Genomic DNA, 22,966 nt, shown 5'->3' with positions numbered 1-22,966 from the left:
ATCGCTGGTTGAATTTTCTCTGGCTTTGGCTATTTCGTGATTAGTTGACTTGTTATCATATGCATACCTATTTATTTTATATACATTTTAAGGTATGTGTTTTTTAAAATAATTGTGTCAAGTAATTTTCATGTCAGATGCTTCAAGCTGTAATGAAATGAGAAAGCTTAAAATATTTTTCTCTTATAACTGCTGCAAATACAAAACAGAAACAGAGCAAAATTGTCAGCCCTCTGTTTGTATAAGAATTCATATTTAAATTCGTATTTAAGACTTGGCCATAATACAGTCCAAATGGGAATTTATTTATTTGATTATTTATATTTCCTCTCATATACTATGTTTTAATTTTGACTCTTTATGAGATCCCAACTGGGAATGCTGACTTAAGAGTTCTCTCATTTTAAAGGCTGTAGACAATAATACATAGAGTATGCAGCTGAATTTGTGTCTAGACCACAAAAAATAAATAACATGGACATGCATATAATCATATTTTCCTATAAACATTAAAAGGTGGTGAATGGTATGCAAATAACCTCCATTTTCTCCCAAGCAGATGTTAGTACCTGCCTGGTAAAACACACATCAGAAGATAAAATCTGGTGGAGAAAGCTGCACACCTGCTTGAACCATGGGCAATTGTGGTAAGTCATAAGGCAAATGTGACTAAAAACCTCTGAATATGATCCTGCATTGTGTCTTTCATGAAATGCAGAAACCAGAGGTAAAGAAATGTGACTGAATTGACTTCATCTTGCATAGTTTATTTTCCTGAGGTCTTTGAATAACCATCATAACTGTTTACCTGAATAACAGAAGTCTTAGGTTTCTCGATTTATCTTCTATTTATGTAACAGTGCATTAACTATTAGTTAGATTTTATTGTTCTAATTTCTTTGACAGTCACAAAGTTTACAAGGGAATGTAACCATCCCCAGCCTATTTCTAATGCCACAGAGACCATATTTAATGGTTTTGCCACAGTTACATCCATCAAACTTGCATAAATACAAAAAGAAATCCAGGTATAATTTTCTAGGAGACACTGTTGCTCCTGCAAATAGCAAAATATTTATTCAAATAATTGACAACTTAAAGAAACAAGTATGTTATCAGCATGAAGACCTGGAGAAGTCACTTTGAAATTAGTGAAGAGGCATCCAATTTGTTCACCAAACAAAATACAGGAAATAAGACATTTGCCTTCAATCTACTGAGTGCTCTTAAGACTAACTTGAGAAGTATAAGACTTTTAACCAATGAATTATCCTATAACATGTGAAAAAAGAATCCAAGCATGCATAAAATTGCACAGTAGTACACCTGCAAAGGTGGTATTTATTATTTTGATATTCACTAATGCCTGTATGTTCATTTGTGTATGAGAGTTCTGCAGCAAATATGTAGAAACATTCTTTTTAAAGTGTAGAAAAGAGGCTTTCCCCACAATTTTTGGAATAGTTAGGAAAAGTATTTTATTCCCATGAGAAAGGATATAGTCTTGCTGTACTGAGGGATTCTTAAAAAAAAAATTAAACCTACCATTTGTGAATTGCATTGAGTTTTCTCTGATTGCTCCCTACCCAAATAAAGAAGTTTAAAATGTTGTTATTCACCTTGAAAATTACTGTCTATACTTCAAAGGGAACACTAAGTATAATCCACTTAGTATTACAAGGCACTTGTATGATAATGAGGCAAATCTTACCGATAGAGAAGTTTCTCTTTGTCAAATGCTTTTCTATGATAAAGGAAATGATTGTTATGAAAAAAAGGATAAAGGGCTTTAAAGGGAAAGAAAAACACATCAAAAAGAAGGGTATTGTTTGAATCCAGAAAATGAAAATTCTTTTCAGAAGAGGATTACTTGGAAACTCAGTTTTCTGATATTTCAGAAAATCTCTACTGAGACCTGGTGACCCAGAAAATGAGTTTGTTTTATCAAAAGTCCATCTCTTTTTGGTGCTTGTGACTCTCTAAGATGGATTCACTAATCTCTACCTGAGTGAAGTTTTTCACCTTAGATTATTGTAAATCGCTCAAATCCTTGTATAAGATGATCTACTTAGTTTCCTGATTTATCTTGAGCTCTCTCAGAGAAACAGTATGATTGAAGAGTTACAAGGAATTGAGAATTGATCAGATAAGTTCTCCTGCAATAATTTATTCCGCAAAAATTAGCAGCCATGCTAGTGCCTTTCCTTTTCTACTTTTAATGGTTCTTCTATCAGTGTCCCACCAACCCAGGGAGTTCTGCAGGTGAAAGTGACTAGAAGATGCGAGAATGTATGATATGTAACAGCAATATATAGAGGTTGGGAATGTAGCCTATCATTATTTTTTCTACAAAACTTATGCTCCCTAGTTTCAGTGTTCATTTAACTTGCAGTATCCGTATAATGCATAGAAACAAACTTTTTTTCTTGAAATATGAGAAGGTAAACAATTTTGTAATTGTGAATACCCTAGTTTTCTGCTGTTGCATTAACAGCTTATATTTGTACATACTGTCTTTTGTTTCTGTGAAGATGTAAGCCTGTGCTCATTTGCATTTTTAAGAGATCTTAACATTAACATATTTGACAACCAATTAATTAGAGAACAACTTATAGTCTCTGGATCCTTTGTCAATCAAAGTAGTGTATCTGTGGTTTAGATCCTAGGACTGCACAGTGGGTGATTTTAATTAAATTCTCCAAGCTGATTTGTTGATAGACTAAAATCCATATCTTCTTTTCTTCTAACTGATAAAATAAATTTTAATTGAATTTATCTAAATTATTTTCTAACTGATAGAATAAATACATCACAGGTACACCCTAGACATTCATAACAAATCTGAGAAATTTTCCATGGAACTTGGGTGGAATGCCAAGGCATACATCATCATAAGAAATCAGATATTATATCACTACTTAAAAGGACAACTTGGTAAGAAGAGCATTCAAAGCTTAGATTTGTTAACCAGAAGACAACAAAACAAAACTGATGGAAATATTTCTTCCGAACTTTCTATTCTGTCCCAGCTATCCCTTATGGACATGGAGACATTGGAGTGGGTCCAGAGGAAGCCATGAAAATGATCACAGGGCTGAAGTACCTCTCTCATGAGGCTGAGAGCATTGGGATTGCTTAGCCTAGAGAAGAGAAAGTTCCAGGGAGACCTTTGAACATCTTCCAGTACCTGAAAGGGCCTATAAGAGGGCTTGTAGAGATAGAAGAGGAGATGGCTTAAACTAAATGAAGGTAGGCTTAGATTAGATACCAGGAATAAAATCTTTACTGTAAGTGTGATAGGGCACTGGCACAGGTTGCCCAGATAAGTTGTGGATGACCCATTCCTGGTAGTGTTTAAGAAGAGGTTGGATGGAGCTCTAAGCAATCTGCTGTAGTGGAAAGTGTCTCTGCCCACGGCAGGAGAGATGGAACCCAATTTTTAAGGTGTCCCTTCCAAACCAAACAATTCTATTACAGGATTCAATTTTTCCTAATTTATTGCCGGAAGACTAGTAGGCAGACAGATGTTTTGCATATCTGTGGTAACGGGTGTGTGTTATTGCCCACAATCGACAGTTTCAACTTTCTTGGGTTTTGGCACTGTGTTTTTGAGATATGTTATCTTTGATAACAATAGGACACTGTGGATGAAATATCTGCTTAGAAAGTAAGAGAGTGGAGTACAGAGTCAACTTCATAGCTATGTATAGTTGCTTGTACTCTTAGTCTGTCTGTGAGTTTGGAAAAGCAGCTTTCATTTTCTCTGTATATCAATTTAAACCTCTTATTACACTGTCTCTAAAGCAGCAATAGCAATGTTATGTCTTTCTGCAGGTTTTAACACTTCTAGGACAAAGAAGTTCACTTTTTAGATTTTTGTGTGTGCATCTTTATGAAATTATTCACAAGAGGGTGCATGAGGGTGTGTTTTGTTTTGTTTTTGTTTACCTGTGACTAAACTGGATACAATTAGTGGCAGGACCAGCATCTGCAGCATTCTCATGAGTAGTTCTCCTGGAAATGAAAAGTACTTCACTTCCCGATAGCTCATCTTATATGATCGAAGAGAAAATCCCAGGATTACACCTGAAGGGAGGGAAAAGATATCATTAGTCATCTTTTAAAGAAGTAGTAACATCTGAACATGAGCATCTATGAAGTACTTACTGGACATATCTAATTGTAACCTGTGTTTTTAATATACTGATTTACTTTCTCCAGTATCATCTACTACTATGAGCATTAAGTAGTAGAAACATTAAGTTATTGTCATGTTTTAGAAATGGTGTTCCCAATTCAGTGTTCCCAGCGAAACACTGCAAACCACAGCCTGCTTGCTCAGTCTCCTGCTCCCCTTCTCCCTCCCCCTGTGGTGGGATAGAGGGGAGAACTGGAGGCACAAAATGCATTCATCATGCATCGAGACAAAAGCAATTTACTGAAGACAGCAGTGAAATAAGAAAAAGAGCAGTAATAATTTTAATAACGAAGTGTACAAGAGGTGAATGATTCACACACAAGTGCTTGCCCATGCAGAAATCCCCAACACACTCCAAAAACCAGAAGGGGCCCCTTCCCCTGACCCCAAAAACTACATCAGGTGGTATAGAATAATCTCTGGGTCCTGGCCAAGCCCTCTCTTGGCTACTGCAAAATTAACGCTCCCCTGGCCAGAATCAGGACTGTTAAGGAATTTTGTGCTGCTCTTTTTTGAAGTCTGAATTACTGTCAAAGCTACATCTTGAGTGCTAATGAAAAGGAAACAATTCCTGCTACTGCAGCCAAGTGTCTTGAATTCTGGGATTTTGAGTGTAATCATATATGTAATTCACATACATACTAGCTACCAGTCTTCGAAAGTCTTGTCCATGCCTGTTTACTCTGTGGGGCCTGATCCCACAGACATGCTTCAGATTGAAGATTGAAGGAGATAACCAGGACAGACTATTTGAGTATGCCTTTGTGGTTTAGTCTTTTCACAGTCAAAAAGAGGCAGGATCTTTACATATGCCTACCTTCAGGAATACTGACACTTGCAAAGAAGCAGATAATCAGGGTTGAATGGCCTTACTGGATGATTAAGTGGTAGGTTGCCTGAGGGACAGAAGCAAGGGAACGCCTGGATCCGTTTATCTTCCTGGGATAATGATGAAGAGAAATGATGCTTGAGATACATTTACAAATGGAAGTTATAGATGGGCTCATTTGTGGCAACCTAAACTTCCCAAATACAGCTTTGAAGATTTTTGTATTTGACACTCACTGCTTTGTTTGCGTATTTATTTAGTTATTTGGTTAGCAGACATGACCAGTTGCAATTTGCCATTGTTAAATGGCTTGGTGCCTATCTGATGTAGGACTTCTATGCCCAGCCAGATAACACATAACTTTATCTGAAACACGTTTAGCCATACAGATGGTGAAACTCAACTATCTCTCCTTTCCCTTCATGACTCCATGTTCTTACCCACTGTCTAGTACTGGCATTTGGGTTTACTGTGTATAGAAAGCTGGATCAGAGGATTGATCCTGCTGCAAACCACACTGGGTTTGCAGCAAAAGAATTTTACTGGGTTAATTTTCAGCCAGGTCAATTCCCTGACACAATTATTTTGTGTAGCTACACAGGCATTAGTGCCTTCACTGATAGACATGTGCCTTAAAGAAGACTGGAATTGCGCTTTTTGAAAGATAGGCAGATTCAGGTTTCCTAAAACATTTTGTGAAATTGCTCCTCAATGATGTTAAGCAGAGAAGCATTCCAGCTCCATTCGAGATCATTAGAACTTGAGTACATCCTGAAAATGCTGTAACATTAAAAAATTTTGACAACTGCTAGTTCCAATTCATAGTCACTTCGTGGTTTTGCTTTTATTTAAAGACAGACTTTTGATTGGTAGAGCAGAAAACATCTTCATGCCAAATTTTGCTAGCTAAAATATGTTGTCATGCCTTGTACACCAGATTATTGATGTCTGCTGGTGAAAGGAAACATCTGTAACTCTCAATTTAGCGACCTCTTTGATGATGATTTAGGGACTTCAGCAGGTTAGACAAGCTAGAGAAGTCCCGAAATGTCTTGTGTAGAAAAGAAAACAGAACGGTGTTCTAGAGAATAGTGTTACAGGATGGGGGTGGGGGGGGGAAGTAATTAGAGTACAAATGACACCAAGCATGGAGTTTGTGTTATGAAAGAGTGTGGCAGGGCTAGAAGCTGTTTGGTTTAGTCTCATGCATGTTCTGTAGTTTCAGGTAGCTAAAGTGAATTTTGCAAAAATTGTTCTCTTTTTTCTGGTAAAATAACATCCTAAAATGCATGGAAGAAGGGCCTCTGAATTATTCTTGTTTAAAAGATGTGCCTAAAAGTTTCCCTTCTTTTCAACAAAGTTTTAAATTCTGCTGCTGCATTACTCATTATTTTCTTTTAATATGAGAAACACGTTTCTCAGATATAAAGAATCCATCTGGACCTTTTGTTTCTGCACTTAATGAGCACTACATTTTGACAACTTGGTAACAAGCAAATAGAGCTAGACTGGTTTCTTACTTAGGCCACAGTTCTGCAATTAGTTCCACATGAATTAATCCCTGCACTAGTACAAAGCCTCACTGAGGTTGGTAAGGGTTTCTGAGGCTGCTATAAGAACTAGTCCTTATGCTATGCTATAAGGGCTTGATTATCTGTTCCACTACCATCTAAGCAGTACAAAGTGAGCTAAGATGGCTGTTTGAATGAATATTATTGGAAGTGAGAGTGAGTTTCTGAAGTTCCACGTAAACCTGTTGAGCCAAAAATTATTGGCTTTTTTTGTCCTAACATGCTCTGTGCATAATTACAGGGTTTCTCAGCACTGCAGTTTACAGAAAGAATTTCTGCAATGTGAAAAAAAATGTGCCCTGATAGTGTATTATGTTGAAATGGGTCAACACACAACAGCTACTAATTCTTTAGCCTCAGTCTTAGCACTGCTATTGATCTGGATGCAGTCATGCTCAAGACATGAGAACCTTTCTCTGACTCAGTTTCTCTGCTTGAAAGTAGTTGTTTCACAAGTATTTCTGAAAATTGATTCTCCTGTGTTCACACAGGAGAAGAAGAAATTTGGACAAATTATTTCCTCGTTGTAGGGTTTGCTAATGAATGCAGGACAGCATGATTTCACCACTCCCTCTTGATTTTAGAATAAATTAAGATTAAACTTTATTTTCTCTTCTGAGTTCGAATAACTAGATAGTGGACATAGCATCCCATCTGACAAAGTTTAATCAGCAATATTCTTGAAACAGAAACCTCAGATTTGGCAAAGTAGCTTCTTAAAACCAACATTCACACAGGCTTGAAATAGTGAGATAGCAACATACAATGATGATGTAAAAATAGCCACAATGACAAAATATCAAAGTAAAGTCCTGAACCAAGACCTGGTAGGAGGTACGAAACCTCTGGAAGGTGTGCAGTATTCCAACAACCATCCACTACTTTGTGTGGGGCAGGAGTTTTAGTGCTTAGTACCCTTCGCGACCAAGACTGGGAAGATTACATGGAAGATTAAATATTGGAACTGGCCTTTCTCAGTAAAAGTTTCAAGTTTCAGGTTAATTCTGAAAATTGTAATGAGACAAAGCCTTGTGTGAAACAAGCTCCCACAACCTGTTGGGCAGGTTTCTGTGTACCCTTTGTAACAGAAAAGATCAACTAATCAACACTATCAGAGCCTGACTTCTCAAATGGTTAATAATGTACCATTTCTGCACTGCAGAAAACAGTAGATTTATCAACAGAATTTGGGCTTTTTCTGGACAAAAATCAGTAGTGCCTGTTTAAGTAAACAAGCTGAATTCTATAAATGTGTTTAGTGCAAAACAGAACCATATTGTTAAATAAATTATACAGTTCATAATGAAAAAGCAAGTCAGCTTGGAGTCATAAAACAATTTTTAAGGTGTTCTTGTCAGTGATAGAGTTAAGTATATGGGAAAATTTATTTGTAGATGATCCTGATGATAATCAGAACAATCTACCAAAGCTAAACTATTTTATTGCATTGATTTTATATGAATGTAGATGCTCAAAATTAAATTCAATGTGTATGAATACAGTGAAGAGAGGTTTTAAAACTTGCAAGGTGAAAATAATTCTGGCAATTAGGATAATGGGATGGAAATGGCAAAATGGTAGTTTTGATCTGGAATTCTTTATTCCAAAAATAAGCATACATTGATAAATGGCCTATGGTCTTCACTTCTAGATGCTGGGTATCAGAAATAAAACAATAAAGTCTTCTTGCCAGAATTTTAAAACTATGGATACACTTGTATGTAAAAAAACCACACAACCTTCTATATAAAATGGACTAACATCGAAGTGTGATGAAGTAAGCAGTAAAATCAGGGTCTAAAGTAGCAAGGCAAAAAAACTTTTGTAAAACAACTTTTTCAGAACAGATATGTTATGGAGATGGCTGATTTAAAAAAAATTCACACAATTTCCTTAGCTGAATTTAAAATGAGCTTCAAAATCCTTATTGGAGACAATGAAGTTCTTAATTGTGTCACAAAAATGCCTTGGTCTCACAATAGTGGAGGGCTGTTTCACATGACTCTTTGTGCTGTATATATGAAATGGGTGGCACACCTACAGATGAGTTTAAAACAACACATCAATTAAAAAAAAAATCCCAAACCATAACCCTTATGAGATAGGAGATGGGGTTTTACCCACATCTAAACATTAATTCAAGAATTTTGGGGAAGCTTAAGTCTACCCTTCTGGCCCACTTAGAAGAATTATATATATAAATTTAATAAAAAGAGAAGATTGCTTCTTTCATTACTTCAAATAACTCATTATTTTAAGTCTAGGTTATTGAAATGAATTATTATGAGCTTCTGGTCTGTATCTTATTTCAGAATCACACAGAAATTAATACCATACAATTATTTCAAACTTATATTTGTTTACAATGCCCATGCTGTCTGCTGCACTTTCAAGAAGTACAGAATTCTGACAGTTGTACTTCCCAATTGACCAAGCATCACTTAAACATATTTCAAGTGGAAATTACTATGTGTTATATCAATTATGGTGTAAGACCTGCTTTGTTTTAATTAGTGCTTGCCAGTTCAATCAGAACACACCACTGAGAGTTATATACACTTCTGGTTTTTACTGTAAATCTCAGAACACTGTTAAATGAGGTCTATATCAATATCCTTTCCCTTAATATATAAGGTACATAATTACTTTTTCTTTTCTGGCAGGAAATAGAAAACTTCAAAAATAACTGAAAAAGAACCCCGTACGCTGAGTAGAATGCTGTTCTAAACAGCTGTTAATAGTTCAGTTCCAGAAAACCTTGTAAACCAGCAAGCAAATAACATTTTGTTCTGTAACAGCAATTGGGCAAGGGCCATGAAAGGAATCAGGCTTCTACCAGTTTAATGGGACATTGTATATTTTTGTTAGCTGCACAGCCATTTCATTCCTACATTCCTGCAGAGCTCTGGAATGACTGCTTTTGTTCTTTGGGTCATTTGTTATTGCTTAATTTACCATTTTGTTCTGACACCTTTTCTTCTAACAGCCAGTTTCAGATAAGTCCACCACAGTATTTACTTGAGACAAACAGGTAAATTACTTCTCTAATGATAAGAAATACTTCAAGTTGCCGGCAAAATCCCTCTCTTAATTTTTTTTTCCTTGCTTGCCACAGGAATCACATAATTTGCTCATCATGGGTTTGATTTTTTTTTTTTTCATAATTTTATATTGAATCTTCACCCCCTGGTACACCTTCCTTGCTTTCTGGTTTTCCTTATGTAGGTAGGAAGGTATGCTCCCTGTGAAATATTTTATTGAACATAAATGCCAGGTTATAACTGCATGATGACACTTGCAGCAGAGAGTTTAAGCACCTATGCTCCAAGTTGCCCTATCAGAATCTATATTAAAGTGGAATATGTGTTGATTTGGATACAAGCAGCTACCTCTCTTTTGCATGAGACATACTGTGAGAGGAGTCATGGGAGAAATAATGTGGAAGAGCTAGATATCTTAGACATGACTGGGATACAGAAAAGAACTGGTATCTGCAAAAAGGGACATGTCCAGAGCAAAGCAAAGTAAGAGTCACATTGATGTCAGAGAATTGTCCGCTGCATCAGGAGAGAAGTCAGTGTGTGACCTTTGCTCAGGGGCCACAGGAGTGCCATGGTGCTCACAGCTCTGCTGGGGAGACACATAGCCACAGTCCTACAGTCACAGTGCCTCAGGAACAGTTGCCCCTGAACCTAACCCTGAAGGATGCTTTATCCTGTAAGAGGGATTATTTTCCCCAAAAACTCCACACCAGTATTCAGTTACAATTTGCAAAGGTGCAGAGGCGTTTTATTGTAAATGTGTATTGCAGGCATTTAGAGCTAGATTAACACAGATACATAGGCACTTAATTCCCAGCTCAAAGTTAGTCAAACACCTTAGGCCCAGCTCTGGAGGAGCCTGTATTCCTGAGACGCCTTTGTAGCTATAGCTGGGCACTTAGATGTTGCCTTTACTTGCAGAGACAGTATCTCCTCCTTGGATTTTGTGGACAGAAAGCATGCAAGTGGAAGGGAGAGCTGTAAGAACTGATGTAACTAAGAAACGAGCAAAAGCACCATTTGAGCAGATGTTGCTTAAACTGGACGCCAAACCTGAGGATACAGCAGGTTCTGAGTGCTGTTAAAAAGGCTTTTTAGAAACCATTGAAATTTGTGCTTTGCTATTCCTTTGCTCTAGTGTTATACTCATGCACTTTTTTCCTTTTGTCTGTAGTTGTTTGGCTCATTTGCATGTCTTCCCCAATTAGGAAGCAATTTTGTTCCTTTGAAAGCATGTCCAAAAAATTGTTCTCTTTTTATCCAGCTTCAATTTTTCTGTTTGCCTTGAAATGATTTTAATTTTTTTTGCCTGTTTTCCTTGAACTGTTTCTGTAGTTATCTCTTGTTTGTAACCTTTGATTTCTTTCTTTCTTTCTTTCTTTCTTTCTTTCTTTCTTTCTTTCTTTCTTTCTTTCTTTCTTTCTTTCTTTCTTTCTTCTTTCTTTCTTTCTTTCTTTCTTTCTTTCTTTCTTTCTTTCTTTCTTTCTTTCTTTCTTTCTTTCTTTCTTTCTTTCTTTCTTTCTTTCTTTCTTTCTTTCTTTCTTTCTTTCTTTCTTTCTTTCTTTCTTTCTTTCTTTCTTTCTTTCTTTCTTTCTTTTCTTTCTTTCTTTCTTTCTTTCTTTCTTTCTTTCTTTCTTTCTTTCTTTCTTTCTTTCTTTCTTTCTTTCTTTCTTTCTCTCTTTCTCTCTTTCTCTCTTTCTCTCTTTCTCTCTTTCTCTCTTTCTCTCTTTCTCTCTTTCTCTCTTTCTCTCTTTCTCTCTTTCTTTCTTTCTTTCTTTCTTTCTTTCTTTCTTTCTTTCTTTCTTTCTTCCTTTCTTTCTTTCTTTCTTTCTTTCTTTTTTAAATTTTATTTTTAAGACAAGGATTTGCAGGGCATTTGTAGAGGATGTGGAATAAACAAGAGTTTTCACTGTTGGCACTGAAGCAGACTGTTCTTAATGGAATAGGGATTTCATCCTCAGACAAGATACTTCATTGAAAGACAAACTATCCCTAGTTTATGTACTCTTGTTAGACTCTGAGCTTTATTAAAATAAATACTTTTGATGCAAAAAATAACAAATGATTCCATGAACATATAGGAATAATATCTTACTGTGCATATACAAAAGCTCAGACATTCAGAATATATATATCAGATTATATCTTATAAAACATTATTTAGAATTATCCTACTACTTGGTGCCTTACAAAGTTACTGTATTAACTGTTCCTTTCACGCCTGGCTTTATTTTGCTGCTTCACATTTAAGACTGAAGTTAATATATTTACTCCCATAAAATACAGATAAGAAAGATTTTCTCTCTCAAAGTTTATAGGGCACTTTTCCTGCTTTACATTTCTTTCTTCTCTCTTTTTCCTTGGCTGGGAGCTGTCATATTCCTTGCCATCAATGAATTGTATTTTTCCCTTCTGTGGTTTTAGCTGCCTGTCCATATTTTGTCCTTTTTACGGTGTAGTTGCATTAAGGAATCACAGACAGTGAGGCTGAGATTGCTCATGTACAAGAATTTTGTGCAAACATTCACAGAAAACAGAACTCTACTCTGAGGAAATTTTAGCGTAGTTTGACAGAGATCTTAAAGTCAGATATGGATAGTTGTGTTTGTTTTTTTACTCCAGCTTAGACACACACTTCAGAGAGTTAATTTGGACTGTCTTGATATGCAGTTTAGAACAATTATATTAGCAGGACATTCAAATTATGCATTCATATCTCTATGGAGCTAGTCCAACTTCTAGCTCCTACAAAACCACCTGTTACTTTTGTGCTGCTGATAGTCTAGATCTGTAAATGACTGTGAGAAAATCAGCCTAATAGCTGCAACTCATGGGATCATGTTACCATTTTCTTGCAAAGATAGTTAGGATGCTCTCAAACTCTAACTGTTTGATTATGAGCCACTTCATCCCTAAAATCCTCAGTATGACTGTGAAACTACAGGCAAGTAGAACCTGCCATCTATTTGTTTTACTTCCCCGCAGCTTCTTCCAACACATGAATTTCCAGAAGTGTTTAATTTCAGTTCATTAAAAATAGGTATCACGTCTTACTTCTGTTAACTCATCTGAAAAATACATTGTGGCATAGGTGATTAACTTTGATGTAGCCTCAGTATAGGTAATGACACATCTCTTCTCACTGTTAGCTGTTATTCAGAATGGCAGAATTTTCCTATCTTAAAGGTCACAAAAATGGCACAGGAAATCTTGCACCTGGAATACTACTTAATTACACAGTAGGTACCTGAGTCCAAACTGTGACCTCTTAAAGTCCCTCCAGATTAAAAAAACTTAGTTCTGAAAAATCTATAAAGTAAGTGGGCACTGCTCCATTTGCTTTGGAAGACTCCTCAAGTTCTCACCTTTCTGTTTGTGTTCTTCTCAGACCTGCCATGACCTAAAGATCTATTTGCCTAATTCCAGGCTAACTCTTGAGGGACTAGCAACTGAACACAACCATCACGCAGAATGCGTGGAATCATCTGGACTTGGGATACCCTGTGTCCCTGTTCTTGCTCAGAGGATACTTCAGAGCCTGAGACTTCCTATTATAGGTGAGCGTTTAGTCATCAGGTTAAACACAATGCTGCCTTTTGCTCTCTTGGCATAAGTATCTGTCCTCAGAAGTCTTACATTTCCCTCTGCCTCATGAAAGGACTTTGAAAAGAATGGTGGAATTGCCTCATCCTGTAACTTGCTTTTTGAGAGGAAAAGAATAACCTAACTTCTCAAGTACTGCTGACACAATTCCCAAGGTGAGGACTCTAAAGCTTCTGGGTCTCCACTGAGTAAAAATGTCTGGCATGGTCCTGACTCAGAAAGGAGGGAGAGTAGGAATGCCAGCTTGTTTGTTGCTTTGTTTGTTTGACTGTGTTCTTCCTGGCAAGTTTTAGGAAGTTACACACTTAGGTTGTGGACTTGTGTGGTTACCCTGTTGAGTCTCCTTGCTCTAGCCCATGCACTAAAAAGACACATAGGTCTGAGATTCAGATTACATTGGCAGCTTCCTTTGCTTGCATGTTAGGGTTTGAAGAACTTGATTGCACATCCATGTCTGTTTAATATATGGATTCTCAAGTAAAATCTTTTTTAAAAAACATCAAAATATATCCAGTGAATTTATTTGTCAACCATCTTTGGTTAGTACTTCCAGGAATTCCCTGATTACTGATCCTGCAATACAAAGAGACATTATTATATACACTCTTTTTCTTTCATTTAGCCCTTGTGCATGATAAAATTAAAACATCTTCCAGAGCCAGTTTGAGGGGCCAGATTGTGTTGCAGTGAAAGCAGTGCTTAAAAGTTAAGCCCCATCTTTTAAAGACTTTGTTTTGAATAAATCAATTTTCAGTTATACCAAGCTATAGTAAAAGATGAAAAACAAGCACACACTTTCTGACTCTCAAGCGCATTTCTATTCATGGTCTTCCATCCATGCCAATAGAAAATATATAGACATGCTAAATTTCAAGCAAGATACTGCATTTTGAATTGTAGAAAATTGAACAAGTATTCAAAAGATGAATAAAACTTATGGCAAATGAAAGGACATGGGAGAATAACCAGGAAATATGAATAGCAGTAATGTTTTCCTACTGTCCGGATTCTCCTGTTATCCTTTTGGCTTTCTTTGCCTCTTTTCCAGCATTTAATTATTTTCCTTTCACTGGTGTGCAGCTCATCAAGCCTATTATTTTACTCATTTATTTTAAAAAGTCTCATGAAGCCTAGAAGAAAAATAAGTTTCTCTTGTATGGATTTTAAAGGGTTACACACCCTGTGGTTCCATGGTGTTGATTGAAAAGTGCAAACACTGTCTATACAACTTCTAGTCTGATGGGTTGATATAACACAATAATCCAGCTTTTACTAAAATTCCTCTGAAATAATTTCCATTTTAAAGGAAAAAAATATTTCCTCTGAAATATTTTCCATCGTTTCTTCTCTACTCCATACTATATATATTTTTTGTATCCATGGATAATTTAAGACATCTTGGTGAGAAGCCTAGTTGTTCTCTAAAATATGTTGCGGACGCCATAGAATATTCTGTAAACATCAGAGATGGAGAAAATGATATGGGAGGCAGAAATTTCTTAGCTCCTTACTAAGTATTTTTTATCATAATTTGCATTGCATACTGCTCCAAAGCTCCAGTGAAACTGAATTGTACTGCACTGCAAAAAATATATTATGATACATGCTAAATTCCATGAAGTCACAGGGCCACTGAGGCTGGAAAATACCCTTAAGATCACCAATGTCAACTCTTACCCCAATATTGCCACCACTAAACCGAGTCTTAATGCCACATCTATACAACTTTTAAGTATCCGAGGATGGTGGTTCCACTGCTTCCCAGGGCAGACTGTTTTGGTGTTTGACAACCCCTTCAATGAAGAACATTTTCTTAATATCCAAACTAAATCCTCTGACACATCTTCAGACCTTTTCCTCTTGTCCTCTCCCTTGTAATCTGTGAGAAGAAGCCAATCCCCACCTGGCTACAGTCTCCTTTCAGGGAATTTGTAGAGGGTGATAAGGTCCTCCCTGAGCCTCCTTTACTCCAGGCTAAAACCTTCCAGCTCTCTCAGCTGCTCCTCACAGGATTTGTGCTCCAGACCCTTCCCAAGCTCTATTGTGCCTCTGGGCTTGCTGCAGCCCCTCAGTATCTGCCTTGTTGTAAATTTACTTACCATAAGATTAGTGGATTGTAATCGAAAATGAAATTAAATACAAAATCTTAAGGAACTGCACGGCAAACAGAAGGATTTGGGAGAATTGTCAGAGGATATACACAACTAATGTGACTACATGGATTATTTCATGAACCTGATGGTTGCAAAACACCTGATTTTCCTTTAACAAGGCATAAGAAAAAATTAGTATATCTCAGCTACTGATCTAGAAATCTATGCTACAGTAGAATACAAATTATCCCAATGCCTGCATTTTTATCTTACTTTTTTTAGCAACCTTTTCAACATCTAGAATACCTAGCCCCATTGTTTATTTCTCTTTAATATTGGATTCATTGATATAGCTTTTTAATTGCACTTAAATATAAGCATTTTATAAAAACATTTTTTCTATTTTATCATATAACCATATAATGATGTTGAAACTTTCAGATGCCTGGCTACTTCAAGAAGTTTTGTTAGAAGTTTAAGCTAAATGAATGAAATTTTCAGGGATTCATGAACAATTGAACATAGCCTCTTCAGCCACACCTTCATTGTGGCCAACTCAAAAGAATCTCATCTCCAATGACATCTTGTTCTAGCTTTACAAGTGCTAATAAGGATCTAACAATGTTAAATATTTACTCAGCATACAAATCACTGGCATGTTGCTTATGATTTTGTGCTGCCTTGCAATCACCACAGCAATCTTTCAGTAGACAGTGCCTGTCTACTGAAAAATGGAAAGGGTTGGCAAGCCCTAATACTAGTTTATGTCATGCTGATACGTCTTTTCAGTGCCCTTTCTGGATCAACATGAAAGTTTTCTTGAGAATCCTTGAGATAACTACTGTGTCAGTTGTAACACACCTTCTGATAGCATGATGGCCATACTCTAAGGGCATTCAGAGAATTTTCTTGTAAAATCTCTGAGCAACTTCATCCTAAATGTCCACACAGTTACTGCCATGCATTTTGCCTAGGATAGCCTTGAATTTGTAAGAAGTTATTTTTAACTTCTAGAGAGAATCTCGGTAGCCTTTTTTTCAATCTGTATGAAGTGTGGAGTGAATGTATGTTTATCTGGACTGTTTTATGACCATTCAGACACATTGCTTTTGAGCACCACTTTGAAAGTCCAGTGATGTAAAAATTTAGAGTGTTAGGATAGAAATAAGTTGATATTTGGCAGATTTTGCGTCTTTACTGTGCATTTATACACGGTAAAATGCTCTCTCCAGAATGCTTAATTGTTATTCATAAGGTAACTAAGTTCATTTTTGCTACTCTGTGCCATGTATGACAATTCAACAATCTTTGCTGTTTCATTTCAGTAACACCAGAATGAATGGTAAGAAATGTGGATTGTGTTAATATATTAACATTGTTTTATTTTGCAAGTAACTGTTAAGCTAGAGTACTGTTCATATTTCACAATCTGACTTTTACTGCTGGGTTCTTAATAGCAGAGTTAAAGTTTTTTGCATTTCTATACTTTTTCTTCCTTTTGAAAAGAATAATCTCTTTTGCAGTTTTAAGTGTCACTCTGAGTTTTATACTTTTTTGTCTTCCAAAATTATAACTATTTTATACTTAAAAAAAAAAAAAGGTTTTGATTAGCAAATTTTTCAGAATATTACTTAGGAAGGTTTTGTCACTCAGTGAGAAATCAATTTCAAGGCTTTATTTATAGCTTTGTTCTTTTTCTTCAGGGACAAGAGGCAAGGCCTTCATCTCACATGTCTTCTTCCTGTTTTTTAACCATCATGGTTTTCTTCAACCTTCCTGGGAAGGTTTGTTTGGTAAATACACTGGAAAGTTTGGAATCTCCCACATGGTGCGTGCTGCTGCACAACAGAGGTTGTATGGGTTTATCTGTATTTCACACCTATTGTGAGATTGCTGGCAATTACGACACAGCCAGGCCTGCATTCCCTCTTCCCTTTGGGGAAACAGAGAGTCAGAAAACAGGACTTGATCCATTCCCCTCCACCTTGAAAGTCCTAGAAGGCAACTGCAACATATACCTCTGGCAAAAGGTTGTTAGCTAGTGAATTGGAACTTAATAACTATGCAGAAACTGCTTTTCATGGTACTTGCTTCACAATCTGCCTCTGTTTCACTGAGCCCCTCCACTAAAACAGCAGTTCTCTACAACAGCTTCTGAGGATCTTTGCTCTACGGTGCTCTATGTCTATGTCTTGGTCTTTCCTTCAGGACAAGCTCAGAACCCAGAGGAGATTCTTTGGCATTTAGAATCCTGTCAGAATCTGGATTCCTGTGCCATTTTTCAGAAAATGGGATGTGAGAATGAAGGCGGGCTGATAAAGGAAGTATACCTGAAAGGAAGGAGGTTTTGGGAACAGGATGATGATTCTGAGCAGCGTGGGAGATCCTGAGGCCTTGCCAGTAATTTGGCTAGCACTTCAAAGTTTGTGAGATTTCATGCAGGTTTTCCATGAGCCATCATGATCCCTACACCACCTTAAAGTGGTCCTGGTCCTTGTGATATTCTCAATTTACCAGTGGTCAGCCTCACAAATTTGTCTCACATGATTTTTCTCACCTAGTGGGTCTTGACAAAATTAACTACAGAAAACTAATCCATAATATCTTTATGTGAACAAGAACAATGCAAAAAATTACATCATAACTCACTTATTGACTATGATTTTCTCCAAGTTTTTTGAAGGGCTTGAGAAAAGTTTAAATTTCACTAAAATATTAACAATGATTATGACAATGTGCTAGACAGACACTACCTGTGCAGAATGTGTAGTCTGAAGGACATTCCATGCATTTTTTTAGGCAATAGAGAATAGTTCTAAGTATTTTTCAACGTGAAAACTTAGACATTTCTTGCATCTTCATCACTGTGTTTTTAATGAATACTTGGCTTAGTATGCAGCTAGTAGCAGTTACTGAATTTAGTTTAGAATTCAATTTAGAATCAGAGTAACAACAGTATGGCTATAAAAATATTTCTGCTTGTCATGTGAATACCAGAAAAACCTCACTCTATTTGCAAAGTATCCATATACGTCAGAGAGAATTGCATGTTATAGTTACCCACTTCACAAAAAAGTTCCAGTTTCCCACTTCAACACAAGCCCAAGTCCCCACTATAAACTACAGTACTGGAACTAAGATAAGATCCTGTCTACTTAACCTCTACCAAAATCAATCCTGCTCAGCAAAGAAATAGGAAATGCTCTGTTAGAACAGGCTTTTTCATGTCTATCCTTTGATAAAATAAATGCCAAAAAAAAAAGGCTCTCTCTAAATGTTGCTTTCTCTAAATAAAGTCTTATCCTGACCATGTTCTCTATGAAAACTTCTGGGCTGGCAGCTCTAAGAACTGTCATCTGTCTGTTAAATTACAGAGCATTAAGCATTATTACTTGTAAATTATTCAATCCTGGCCTGAGTATACTGTGGTTTCCACCTAGTCTCACATCCAAGCATCTCAAGTGGGAGAGTCAGTAGTGTTAATTGGTGGGTTAATTCTGCAACATTGATTACTGTCTGCTAGGAAAGGGATCAAGACCACCATCTAATTTTCCACAGATCACCAAACAACTGAGTGATGATAGCAACTTAGTCTTTGCCAAACTAGACAGATGGAGTTCGATCACTGAGTGTTTTCCAAACTCTTTAGCCATCTGTTTCCTACTTCTGACTATTTCCACAACAGCAAAAAACTCTCAAAATCCCAAATATTACCTTTTTATAATCTATTAACCATTAAATTACTGTTCTAATCATGTATAGGTACTGCAAAATTACACCACAAATAACAAATGCAAGAAAAAATTTGAGCATTTTGTGATAATAACAAGAAGAGTTTGTCTTCCATGTGTTGCACTAGACATGTCTACAAGTTCATGAGCAGAGTTGGTGCTGCCAGCTCGTCCTAGGCTGCATATTTTCATCAGTTCTCTAACTTGTGTTCCAGTGCCTATTGATCCTCTGCTCTAGCTGCTAGTGGAGAGGTGGGTAGAGTGTCAGTAGTTACCTAAAATTAATTTGAATCAGCAATAACAGCAAAAAATTGTCCAGTCTATATTTCATTACCACTTTGACAAATATGTGGAAGCCCTACTGGATGTAGATTACAGAGAAAAAAATGCAAAAAAAAAATATTTTCTTCACATGCTGTATACAAAAGTAAAAATCAAAGAATTGTGTTCCTTGTGGTTGGACAGTGTTTCAAAACTTGTATGACTTGCTCTACCATTTCTGACCATTGTAGATAAAACACCTAAATTTTCACCCCTGATATTTATAGGGCTTTTACACCAATAAAGATCTTAGTTAGGAATTGAAAACACTATCAAATATCATTTATAAATATCAGAAACTGAATTTACTGCTTTTCGAAAAAAGTACCTTATTTTACCGATAGGCAAATTAATATAAATGTCTCCCAGAAAAAGTTCATCAAACCTGAAATTAATTTGAAAAACCAGTGCTGATGTGGTATCAAGCAACAGTAATGGTAAAGCCCTAAAATTTCAATTCCTGAAAGTGTTGTAGAAATACAGCTAGCAGACCTATACAGAACAACAAAATGAAGGACATTAGGGCCTACATAGGTAAAGGGCAGGTATATAGGCTATAATCTTTATAGGCTATAGGTATAAAGGTATATAGACTATAATCTTTAGGTGCTTACATAAGGGTTTTTCATCACCATCATGATTTGATTCACAATTTCATATTTTAAACTAATGAGAAAAAATTTAGTTCTGGCTCACCCTGTAAATAGTGGTTATTTAATGAAATAAGGTTGCACTTTGGACATCTCTAGTAAAAGAAAAATTATCATTAGTGATCCTGTAATAATTTAAAGGAAAATTAGTTTTGAAAATTGCATGTTTTTCTCCCCAGATTCTCTTTGTAATGCAAATTCAAAGTATGTAGCAATATTTGAATTTACATTTTGGTGCATTCCAAATCTAAAGGCTGTTTGATGTACTGGATTCCTCTCAGTATACTCTTAAAAGGCATTTAATCAGGTGCTATCTTTCAGTCCTTTGAATAAGTAACATTGCCATTGTTGCCCAAATTGCATCTGAAAGATGCATGTGTAAGATTGTGAGTGGCTGAGGGAGAATAAACTTAGGTTTGCATTTATCAAGGGAAAACTGAAAAGATTTAGGCTGTATTTATTATATGCCTTTGCTTAGAAGTGTCTCTTAATTTAATTTTTTGAGAATTTTTGTTCATCATTGTAACGTTTTCATTTTTTGACAGTTTAGGTGAATACAAATGACCTCCTGAGCACTTTGCTGCAATTGGCTTTGGTAGGAAAAGATACAATTGAAAACAATCAATTCAGTTATTGTATCTGATTCTTTAAGAGAAGAATTCATACAACAGCTGTTCTGGTTGGCTTTTCTCACCAAAATTCTTCTTAGGAATTGCTAGAATAATTTAATGGCTCTTCCTTAAACTTCATGCAGTTGTCAAAGCCAAAAGTCTCCAAGCCAGAACATTCTTATCAGTGCAGAAGAATTTGGAAACTCATTTGTAATGCAAATCACCCAGTCACATCGTCATTGTCAAATGGACTGGAGAACAGAATATTTCTATCGGACAAATTACTCACCAAGAATCACGGCAACAACGGTGAAGAGCACAAAGGCATTCCTCATTAAATAACTTTTAACATCGTCCTTTGTTATGCTCTGCACTTTTTTTTTTGCCAAAAGTGTACGTTTCCGGACGCCTTGTTGAATTCGTTCCATCCTACTTCCAGGTTTTGGATCTTCTCCGTTACCTTTAGTCATTTATCTTGCTGAAAGCTTTCTTTTATAATTAACTTCTGTCAGTATCCCTTCAGAAAAGTGGAGGGCTCTTTTCAGTGGGAGGTACTGGAGAAACCTGCAAGACAAGAAATATCAAACATTGCAGTAAGATTATAGGGGAATGATTAGCTATATATTTACATAGAAGTGAATATTCTTCATATTTCAGTAAAACTTGTATTGTTCTTAATATCTAAGCAGTTTTTGATGCAAAACCTTTATGACTTTGAAAGAAGGATTCGATGAATTGATCAGATAAATGTCCCATGTCTTCAGAGATTAACCTGAACTGCTGTTGTGCGGTTAAACCCAGGAGAAACTTTTTAAAAAAATATTTGCTATTGATCTATAAATGTAAAATCAGTACAAATCACAGCAACTTAAGGTATTAAAAAATTTAAAACTATCTGTCAAGCTTGCTTTTATACTTTTTATCAGGTCATTATAATTTGAAAAAAAAATCTGGCTCACCTTCACCTTAACCACTGAAGACACATATTTTGCTCAAACTCGTACATTTAAATTGTTCTGCATTTCAGATGTTTTTAAATGATTGAATGTGTTAGCTCAATTCTTTCTTTTCACATGGAAAAAGGCAGCAGCAATACTTTATTTATCCCTCAACCACTATTTAGAAGATATGTCTTTGACAGCTTTATGTTGATAACATTCATCTTTTAGCTCTATAAACTACTCTGAGCACATCTGTAAAACATCAGAAGTAATATCCCACTTAACTTGTTGCTTCAGCCTGTAACACCAGCACTCTTTGCAGAGAAATGCTTAGCTTGGCCTGATAGCAGTTATGAGCATATATCACAAAATCACAGACTATACTAAGTTAGAAGGGACATATCAGGATCATGGATCCAAGTCCTGGACCTGGGCAGGACAACCCAAGAGCCACACCACGTCCGACTTTAGGAAATCACACTCTGAATCAACCTTAAAATGTTTCAATATTAAACGTTTTTATTAGGTGTTACTTTTTTTTTTTAGATGGTGGGGGTTTGTTTTGATGTCTGCTGGATATGAGTTTGTTTAATAATGGGGCCTCCTCAAAGGTATTTTCCAGACTAAGAATCTCATTTTCTGAAATCTTAGTTAATATACACTGGCATGGTTTTTTAAAAGAAATTAGTAATGAATAAATGGAAAAACTAAGGTGCTTCTGCTGAAATCTCTCTCTGTTTATAGGCAGTTCAACTCTAACATCTCAATTTAAATAAACTTAGTGCCAAAACTTTTTTTTTTTTTTTTTAAAGCACTTAAAATATAAATACACAGGAGTTTCAGCCAGCACGTTTTAAACAAAATTGCATGTTGTAACAAGTTTATTTTGGTGGATTTTGATGGCTGCTTTTACCATATGTTTTGAGACAGGCACTTTAGTGCAATATCGTCCCTGAATTTTAACAGAATGCTATAAACTTTGCTTCTTTAAGGAGCTGAAACATTCTGCGACCGAGCTAAATATTTAAATCAGTTAGTGTCCTACCGAGGACAAGACTGCTGTGTAGGAGCAGGAATTTTTACCCCTTACCCAGACCGACTAATGTAAGCATTTTGAAGCGGGGGGGGGGGGGGTATCGTTCACGGTGTTTTATCTTTCCAGGATGTTTAACGCTGCTAATCCGTCCTGTATAATTTACATCACGATCAAGAAAAGAATACGGGTGCAGCCAAAAGGATCACTGCATTAATTAACTACAAAGGCACAGAGTGAAAAATGAGTGAGATGAGCTCTCCCCGCTCCCACCCTCCCCGCAGGAGGGGCTCACCTTTTCAGACCTTCCCGAGCCTGGCGATCGCGGCGGATGGCGCACGGGC

General features: G+C 36.3%; 1 protein-coding gene across 1 annotated transcript in view; it reads right to left on the bottom strand.

Annotated features, from left to right (window-relative positions):
• SLC1A3 (solute carrier family 1 member 3) overlaps positions 1-21,207 on the bottom strand; it is a 61,852-nt gene extending 40,645 nt beyond the window's left edge. The window contains exons 1-2 of the mRNA XM_066340081.1: positions 20,938-21,207; positions 3,949-4,086 (exon numbers count right to left, since the gene is read on the bottom strand). Coding sequence (XP_066196178.1) covers positions 3,949-4,086; positions 20,938-21,118 — 319 coding nt within the window. The 5' untranslated portion in view covers positions 21,119-21,207. The remainder of the gene's footprint in view (positions 1-3,948; positions 4,087-20,937) is intronic.
• Positions 21,208-22,966: the final 1,759 nt, after the last annotated feature.

Source organism: Sylvia atricapilla, chromosome Z (genome assembly GCF_009819655.1).
Source record: "Sylvia atricapilla isolate bSylAtr1 chromosome Z, bSylAtr1.pri, whole genome shotgun sequence".
NCBI lineage: Eukaryota > Metazoa > Chordata > Aves > Passeriformes > Sylviidae > Sylvia > Sylvia atricapilla.
This window is presented reverse-complemented; position numbering and strand designations above follow the sequence as displayed.